This window comes from Mandrillus leucophaeus, unplaced genomic scaffold, assembly GCF_000951045.1.
Source record: "Mandrillus leucophaeus isolate KB7577 unplaced genomic scaffold, Mleu.le_1.0 Scaffold1235, whole genome shotgun sequence".
Classification (NCBI taxonomy): Eukaryota; Metazoa; Chordata; class Mammalia; order Primates; family Cercopithecidae; genus Mandrillus; species Mandrillus leucophaeus.
Window position 1 is genome coordinate 373058 of NW_012100710.1, and position 9773 is coordinate 382830.

Here is a 9773-nt window from a genome sequence, read left to right on the forward strand (position 1 = left end):
ACCCTTGATTGCTACTTCGTGGGAGACCAAGACAAAGATGAAGTGGAAAGATAACCCAGCGGTTATGTATAGCAACCCTTCCCCCTTTTCCTCTAGGGCACAAACTGTCCATTGAATGTGAGATGTATTAGGTCATTAGCAATACAGTCTTTGCTTGTGGACCCAGGAGAAGGAGCATATTGCCTCTTTCCAGGAGACCCCAGCATGCCTGAAAAGTCATTTATTTTATCTCCAGCATGGATCCTTCCTCGATGCCCTCACCCTCATGCCCCACCACCTGCTGGGCATCAGAGAATGCATCAAACACATCAAGCCTGAAGCATAACCCATCACCACCACCTCCTCCCCAAGTACGTGCGTGGTCATCTGCTCTCTGCCTCTGTTAACCGCTCAGCCTCTTCTCTGGTGGAAACCTCAGAGTCGTCTCCAGTATTTCCTCTCTGCCCCTCTCTCAATAAGTCAACCACTGAGATGTACTGATTCGGTCTCAAAAGGTCTTTTCATTCTGTGCCTTGGTCCTGGGTGAGGCTCCCATCATCTCTTTCCTTTACCGTAGCAGTCAGAGTCTAGGTGGTGTGTTCTCCTATTTCTTTCCTCCTCAGCCAATTCTCTGCACCAGTGAGGATCTCAGAGCAGGAGTCAAATCCTGTTTATCCCCCTGTTTAAAGACTTCCACTGATTCCCAGAACCGGTAGCTCCCTCCCAAGAAGACATTCTGGGTCTTCTACTTTTCATGTTTGGCTTGGTCCTGAGGCTTCCTATCAGCAAAGCTCACCCCTGGTTGCACATTCTAGTCACTAGGGAGCTTTTACGAAATGCCAATGTCCCAGGTCCAGCACAGCGCAATTAAATCAGAATCACTGAGAATCACAGGGGATGGGTCCAGCGATTTATGCAGCTCAGGATGAAGATGCAGCCTGCCTTCTGCAGCTGTGACTGCTGGGCCCCCTGCCACTCCTGTGGCTCCATGCCAAGTTCCTAGCCCTGGCCCAACTTGCCATACGGATCAGCTTTGAGCTCACCATGATGTTGCTTTTGTAACTATTCTGACCTTGATCTGATACCCAATTCCCTTCTAGAATTGAGTCCTGCCCAGCCTCCATTCTTCAGCCAGTGCCATTTCTTAAACTTAGTTTAAAATGCTGGCCAGGTGTGGTGGCTCACACCTGTAATCCCAGCACTTTAGAAGGGCAAGGCGGGTGGATCACGAGGTCAGGACTTTGAGACCTGCCTGACCAACATGGTGACTCCCCATGTCTATTAAAAATACAAAAAAAAAAAAAAAAGTAGCCAGGCATGGTGACATGTATCTGCAATCTCAACTACTTGGGAGGCTGAGGCAGGAGAATCGCTTGAACCTGGGAGGTGGAGGTTGCAGTGCCACTGCACTCCAGCCTGGGTGACAGAGCGAGACTCTGTCTCAAAAAAATAAGTAAAATGCTACACACCCCCAGTTAGAATGAGTCACTTCCGCCTTGCCATTGCACTCAGCATGCAGTACCTGTAGCAAAGAGGCAATGGATAAACATTTGTTGAAATGCAAGGAAATATTCCTTCCTTCAGATACATTCTGGCTGGCTGCAGCAACTTCAGAGCCACTTAAACTGGCAACGCACTTAACACAAATCAGGGAAAAACTGGAGACCTTCAGTCCTCAGTTACAGAAAACCAGATACATAAACCATCAATCCTGTGTGTTTTTTTAATCACTGAATTTAAAATGTTTGTTAGTTTTCCGTTGTCATTTTAACCAACTACGGATTTCTCATACTTCCACAATACATCTATTTCTGAAATAATATTTGAACCCAAAGAAACATAGAATTTTAGCATTCTTTACTGAACAGCTGTGTTGAAAGTGATCTGACACACACTAGATGCTAGTGTTAACGGCCCTCCACAAGTACAACTAGATTGAGAGGTGGCTGTGATTGTTTCTAGCCTTCTAGTTTTTAAATTTTCATAGCATCCAGAAAAGCCATTTCTGTCTGAGAAGAGATTCATTTACAATGTTCAAGGAGTTCTTTTGAAAATGAAAATGCATTGTGTCTATAGTAACAAGAAGGAATTGAGAATATACTATCATGAATATTTGTAAAAAGTAGACTATTTGGTAATGTTACTCTCAAGTGTCTTAAACTGGTCTCTTTTCAAGGTTGATTTGACTAAAACTATGGCATCTTAGAATCTTCAAGAAACTAAAGTGATTTTATTTTGTAATTGATTAGTATATGGGAAGTGCCATATATAATACATTTTAACTAAAATATTAATAGTTTTTGCTTAGTAGGTGCCAGGTATTGTTTTAAGTATGTTTTGTGTCCTTATTCATTTCCTATATATAATATTAATTTTTCATTTACTTTTCCAACTTTCATTTTGGGTTGACACGAAGTCAGCCATTCCCATTCTGAGTGAAAGGAATGGGAAAATATGAATCGGAAGTCCTGGATTTTACTCCTCCCTTACCGTTGTTTCTGAGACCACAGTCAAATTACTTTAACCTCTCTGAGATCTGCAAAATGGAGAGAGGGATTTACTTATCTCTCTGAGGTCCTACTTTTTTTTTTTTTTTTTTGAGACAGAGTCTTGCTCTGTTGCCCAGGCGGCAGTTCAGTGGTGCAATCACAACTCACTATAGCCTGAACTTCCTGGGCTCAAGTGATCCTCTCACCTCAGCCTCCCAAGTTGCTGGGAATACAGGCGCCCACCACCATATCTGTGTAATTTTTTGTATTTTTTTGTAGCGGCAAAGTTTCACCATGTTGCCCAGGCTGGCCTCGAACTCCTGGGCTCAAGTGATCTGCCCACCTCAGCCTCCCAAAGTGCTGGGATTACCAGCATGAGCCACCACCTGTCTACATAATTTTATGAACATTTTACATATGCATAATTTAAAGGGCTTTTAACCTTTTATATTATGAAATAGGTATACTAAAATACATACTACTTATGTTTACAGATTAATTAAGAATTTAAAATAAAATAACCATGTAACCACTGACTAGGCCAAGAAGTAAAATATTCTCAGCTCTCAGAATGTGACTGTGTGGTCCATCCCTCTTATCGCAAACCCTTCCCTTTGGGAGTAACCACTACTCTTTCATGATAATCATTTCTTAGCTTTTCTTTATAGTTTTACTCCCTGCGTATGAATCCCTAAATTGTAGATGTAGTGTTGCCTGTTTTGAACTTTACATGATGAAAACACATTGTATATAATCTTTTGTGATTTGCTAATTAATATATTGTTTGTGAGTCTTCCATGTTGCGCAAGTTGTCATTTGTTCGCTTTCTATTTGTTGTATGAACATACTCTTATTTATTCATTTATTCTATTGTTGATGGATGGGGGTTGATTCCGTTTGAGAGTTGTTATAGAGCAAGGAATGCTGGATCATTGTGTGTTCAAACATATCAAATAATACCAAACAGTTTTCCAGAGTTGTTCACTCCCCAAGCAATTTAAGAACATTTCCATTATACCACATCTTTGCTAATGCTTTATAACTTCAGACTTTTTAGTTTTGCCAATTTGTATAAATTTTTGTCAAAAGCTTCAATCACTGAATTTCCTTTTTTATTATAGCTTGTCTGATTCCAGTGAAACAATCTCCCAGTAAGAAGAAAATCATCATCATTTTAGAGAATTTGGAAAAATCTTCACTGTCTGAGTTATTGAGGGACTTTTTGGCACCTCTTGAAAATCGCAGCACTGAAAGCCCCTGCACTTTCCAAAAAGGTAATGCTAGTAGAGGGACCATGCTGAGAAGCAAGCTTCCGTACTATTCTAATCTTTCTGTTTCCCAGAGTACCAGTTATACTTCATGTTCTTTAAGTTATTTTCATTTGAATTGGTCCCATAACATAACTCACTGAGGATGGGCCATTGCTTTTGGTTTGTTTCAGGAAATGGAATGTCCGAATGTTATTACTTTCATGAGAACTGCTTTCTGATGGGAACCATCGCCAAGGCCTGTCTCCAGGGCTCCGACTTGCTGGTGCAGCAGCATTTCCGCTGGGTGCAGCTGCGGTGGGATGGCGAGCCCATGCAAGGACTGCTGCAGAGGTTCTTACGAAGGAAAGTTGTGAATAAGGTAACAAACAGCAACTGCAGCCCATTGCCAGGAGAGCAGGGGTTTTAGTCGTCAGGAGATCTCGGCTTGAGTTCCACCACTTACTAACTATGCAGCCTTGGGCAAGTACAGTTTTTTGACATTGAATGGCCAAATAACATAATGAATGTGAAACCCATAACAATTTCTGCACTGCATTAAGTACGAGAAAAAGCAAATCAGTTTTACCATTGTTATCAGTGGTTCTCAAGGAATCTCACCAAGTTCTAAATGCCGTAAAAAGCTTGGTTAGAAAATTAATCACTCTTCTTAAGGAAAACTTCCTGTTTTCTTGAGGCCTTCAAAACATACGCCCCTGTGGGCACATTTTACAATAGGCCTGTTATACTACACTATGGTAAATATTAAAAAGCCACATGAATAAGTAGAATTCTATATCTTTTGACACATTTTCAAGAGTAATAATAACTTTTAGTGACTTTCACAGAATCACAAAATAAGTATTCTATATTCTCCCAAATGATAAAAATAATTGAGAGTTGGCCAAATCGAACACGTCATTATTTAATATTTTTAAAGTGGTCCAGTAGCTGAGTGTCAAAGTAGATTAGAAATAATAGAGCTTGATTTAGTAAGATTTTCTCATTTAATCCTGCACGATGGGCCACATTTGAAGGACAGTATTGTCATTGCATTATTGCAATATTTTAAGCTGCTAAAAACAGAACACCCCAACTGCTAGCTGCTTCACAGAAAGGATTTTCACCCTCGCATAACCAGATGTCTTGTGGTAGGTGTCCAACATCTCAGGTCCCAGGTCCAAGGGAGTCTGTTGACCCTCCCCTCAAGACTGCCATGTGCCCAAAAGGCTGCAGACACTGTGCCCTTGTGAAAACATGTTCAAGGGCAGGAAGCGGGCTGCAGTGAACGATAGAGAGCTTCGGCTTCCTCAGTCTCCTCATCAGGGAGGAAAGCACTTTTCCAGAAACATAAGACTTCTCTTTAATGTTTCATTAACCAAAACTGGTTTCATCCCAGACCATGGCCAAACCTGCTTTTCCAAGATTGAAGCTCTCCACCAAATGCTTGAACAAATTTCTGCGTCTATTATGTTAGAGTGTGTGCAGGCATGTGTGCTGGGGCAGGGGAGATAGTGGTGGGGAGAAGTGTGGGGTGAGAATGGCTTTTGGGAATTCATTAAACAGCGTCTGCCACTGGTAATTAGAATTAGTATCTGAAATTCCTAATTTAATGAGAGAAATCTACCCCATGTTATATTTAAATCAGTTACTTGGTCATAAATATATGCTTTTGGCCAAAGCCCAGCCACTGTATGATCTCAACAAGAGGAAGAATGGTGAGGTAAAAACTGTAGCTTTTCAAATTGCCGATACTTCCATTAACTTTATCACTGTCAATATTTAAATCTCATTACCAAAGATAATTCACATAAATAATCAGAAAAGATACCAGTTCTATTATGTAAGATTGGCACTATTTCAGGTAAAGCATACCTCCCTCCCCCTGGCTCTCTGATAAAAATTGTTTTAACTTATTTTGAAAGGAAAGTTCCAAGCTTCAGGTTCACTCTCTTTTCCATTGCATTTGAGAGTGGGGTGTGCTGCAAAGAATAGAAAGTGGAAAAAAGGAAATGCCTTTCCTTTACCAACAAGCACTTCAAATAGCTGAATAGAACGGTCCCTGGGGTGTGTGTACAAGGGAACGGATGACTCCTGCAAAACTTCAGGAATCTTGTAATGTCACAGAACCTCATCTTTGTGGACACTTACAGCACGCTGGTAATTGATCACAGTTTCTTCTTCTAGTTCCTTGGAGAGAGACAAGAAAATCGACCTCTCGGGACAGTACTAGGCTTTCTACTAGTATTTAATAAAAAACAATTATTCCCTTTTTAGTAGGAAATATTAACTATCATTAATTATATAATACATGATCTCAGAATTGTTGCTTAAAAAATATCAAAGAGTTATATAATGATCATTCCTCTTTTGAAGAGAAGGAAAATTGTAACAAATCCCAAAGCCTCAGATAATACAGTGATATCAGTTTAATAGAGCTGCTGGTATCACAGAATCAATTTTTTTGTTTTTCCTTGGCCACATTATTTCCTTCGTGTAGGACATACCAATGTTCACAGCTGTCCTCTGTTTTAATGTCATAATTACTTGGTAAAGCAAAGATTTATGTGAATCTTCTTTCTTATAAAATACAAACTTAGTTTCTGTGCCTGGTTTCTAATCAAGAGATATTTCTCCTAAAAGTAAACAAATATTTATTTTTGTGTGAACCCTCCATACCACCAAAAAGGGATTTGATTTTTATAAAATATAATTCTAAAAAGAATTACTCCCTTTAGGTCATATGTGTTATATGGTGTTATTTAAAATGTGCAAATTTGAAATTTTGGAAAAATGTATTTATGCTGAAAGAGCTCTGTACATTTTGGTGACGTTAGCATTTTATCTGAGACCTTACTTTTAGTAAAATAAAATTGTTTTTCATTACCATTAGTACCAGCTGAACATCCTACAAATCCAGATACAGCATCTCGTCACTTACCCAGAATATGAAATATGTCATTCTTATTAAGTTAACACTTAACTATTTGTAATACCTGGTGAGGTACTATATATACATGTAAATAATGTTTCCTCCAGAATTCATGTTTTAAAATTCGTCCAGCTTTCTCCTTTGTCTGCGTACCCCTCTATTTTGTGTTCAGTTCATGTAATCAGCTACAGATCTATATAATGCAGTCCATCTGACACTGCACACATAACAAACGCAACATGTCCTGTCCCCAAACCTAACTCCAGGCTTCCCCTGCCGACTTCCTTTTTTGTTATCAGTCATCCAGACTTAGAACTTCTCAGCCTGTTCCTCCTGTGGGTCAGTCATAGCGTTTTCTAACACCTCACTTTGTGGCACACCAAGGAAGATCCAGTACTAAGACTGAAATAACATATAGCCATGCAAACTGATCATCAAAACACAGTGTGATAAGTGCATCAGAACAGTGTTAGCTGGTTATTCTGTAAACATTTGCCCCTGGCCGGGGGACTGTGGGACAAGATGGCGCTCTTCTCACCCTCAGAGAGCTAGTGTTCTCATGGAAAGACAGACCTTCACAACGAAACGATCTTTGTAGGAATTGGGACCTTGGAGGACAGCTTTTATTCAGGAGGCATTAATCAAGTGCTATTTTAAAAATGTATTCAGTGTGTTAGAGTTGTACATCCAAATACCCGGCTTTCCCTCAGGCATTTAAGTTAATTATATAAGCTTTATCTTTCTATGTATAAATGTAGCAAGATTTAACAATCACCTTTGAAGGGACTCTTACAGCTTAATTACATTTCTTTAAATAGTTTGGTCTTTAAAACTTTAATATATTTTATTTCTCTTTATAAAAATTTCTGCCGTCTGAAAAATCTTCCCAAGTACTTAACTCTTATAAAACCAGAAAATTAAATTTATAAATGTTCTCTTAATTCTTGTACCATTTACATAAACTTAATAAAATTCTCTTACCCCTTCTTAAGGTCACAACCCTAAATCAGTAACTCAGTTACCATTTTAAACTGGACATGAAGCTATTCTAATATATGAAATTCCTGTAACATTTCAAGTAGTTAAAAACACCCAATATATGATTCTCTCATCCTAACCCATATACATGTTTGATTGTATTTAATTCTGAATATTAAGATAAAAATATACCTCCTGCCCCCATACCCCCCAGTTTTTTCCATCTCAAGAAACGTGGGTTCTATTTCCATGAAAATTCAGGGTTATGTTCTTGGCTGGCCAAGTCTGTGTATTGGCCAGGCTTGTCGAGGACTTGTGATCTGGCCTTAGGCTTTCCTCAGTAACAGGAAAATAATCAGTAGAGTTCCGCTAACAGTCACTGTGTGCAAGTATCTAAGTCCATGCCTTCCGAGTGGGGTAGATTCAGTTTACACATTACCTAGTTCTCAGCTTGTATTTGAATCTGTAACCTTTACCCATGCTATTTCACCACTGGACTGCATTCAACTATTTAAGCCTTGTCCTTTCGTGAGTGGCAGGGCCACAAATCTGATAAATGACATCAGATTAAACTCTATGTTCCCTGTTCTGATTCTGTCCGACTTCATGGGTATAACACTCAAATCATGCTAATTAAACAGGTGGCTAATACGTGCTGTGAAAGAAACAGGTAAAGTACCACTATAGAAACTCGGGCGGAAGTGGGAAGAGTACTTATTTTAGGAATTTGGGGTGGAGGCCTCTCTATCTGTGGTCACATTGAAGGATCTGCAGGTCACCCTAATTTGTTATCTAAAGGAAGAAGAGTTTGCTGAGAATAGGGAAGCAGGGGGTCTGGGCAGAAGGAGCAGCACTTGTAACACATCTCAGGCCTAACGAGGAGGAGGTTGGCATGTGGGAAAATTCAAGGACAGCTATGTGGCTGTGAAGTCATTCATTCAGGGGACTTGCTAGGTGGGGGATCAGATCCAGCACCTTGAATTAGTAACAGGTACATAGACTGTTTACTTGTAGAAGTCTGTCATTTATTCATCCCTTTTGTTACTTTCAAACATCAGCATCCATTTTGACTGCTCCTGCACAGTTCCTTCCCTCTTCCATATTTGGGACACTCTTCCCACCTCCCCTCACCAATCCCGTGTCCCGGACATCCTGTGGGAGACCCGGCTGAAGTCCCACCTCATCCATTTGTCTTTCCTGACCGTGCAGTATTTAGTCAGTTCTTCTTTCGAATTACCATAGCAGCTTGTGTCTGTCTGTACTTCAAGACTGCCAGTCTGGAAGAGATCTGAGAGATAAAGGGCCTGGCTCAAGTTCCTCCTTTTTCCAGCTGGTAAAATTCAAAAGAAAAAAAAAAGGCAGGTGGCATCCTGCACTCCATGAAACCACACCAGAACTGATCACTTGCTCTTCATTAGCTTTTCACACCTTTTCTTTTGTGCCCTCTGTATTTCATAAGTATACTAACTAACATGGATTTTTCCTTCTTAGCAGTAATAACAAATAGGCATAGAATACGTAGTAGGCATACACACCTCTACACAAAAGTATCCATTAACACTGAAGGAATATATCTCTAGGGAAGGAAATGAAAACATGGAGTTACTAGAAAGTCTATTTATTGGATAGATCTTTTAATGAAACACCAGTTTTTAATGTACTGTCCAGTAACCACTTTTCTCATAATACAACCAACTTGCAAAAGGAGAAATTTCATGTAAACAACATCTGCACTTTGGAGAGAAGGGGTGCCCACCTGTGGGTTCAGGTCCTTAGGAAAGACAGATTACATTCTGCCTTTGGCGACTGTGAAATGTGATTCTGTTACGATATCTAACAGTCTGAGCTTTAGAAGCAGTTTATTAGTCATTAAGAGAAGAATTCAGCCTTCCCAGAAAAAGGAACGTTTCCCTGGGGACCGAGTTCCAATGCGAGCTCTGCCTTCCTGCCTTCCTCTACATGCGGTCTTGATGAGGCAGCTGGGGGGGGCCCCTCTCCCTCTGTCAGCTGCCCACAAAGCTAAGCCTGTTCTTTCAGCCCTGGCTGACCATAGAAAGTGAAGCTTGAACAGAGAGCTTCAGAAATGTTAAGCCTGAGGAAGAAGAGGAAGTTCTTTAGCTTAATAGTGATTACTGAATTTATTTTAAA

The 9773-nt window shown here is 40.0% G+C and overlaps 1 protein-coding gene across 1 annotated transcript in view; it reads left to right on the plus strand.

Annotated features, from left to right (window-relative positions):
- The window catches only part of CTTNBP2 (cortactin binding protein 2), a 173863-nt gene that overhangs the window by 145626 nt on the left and 18464 nt on the right, over nt 1–9773 (plus strand). The window contains exons 15-16 of the mRNA XM_011971661.1: nt 3590–3742; nt 3910–4097. Of these exons, the coding sequence (XP_011827051.1) occupies nt 3590–3742; nt 3910–4097 (341 nt within the window). The remainder of the gene's footprint in view (nt 1–3589; nt 3743–3909; nt 4098–9773) is intronic.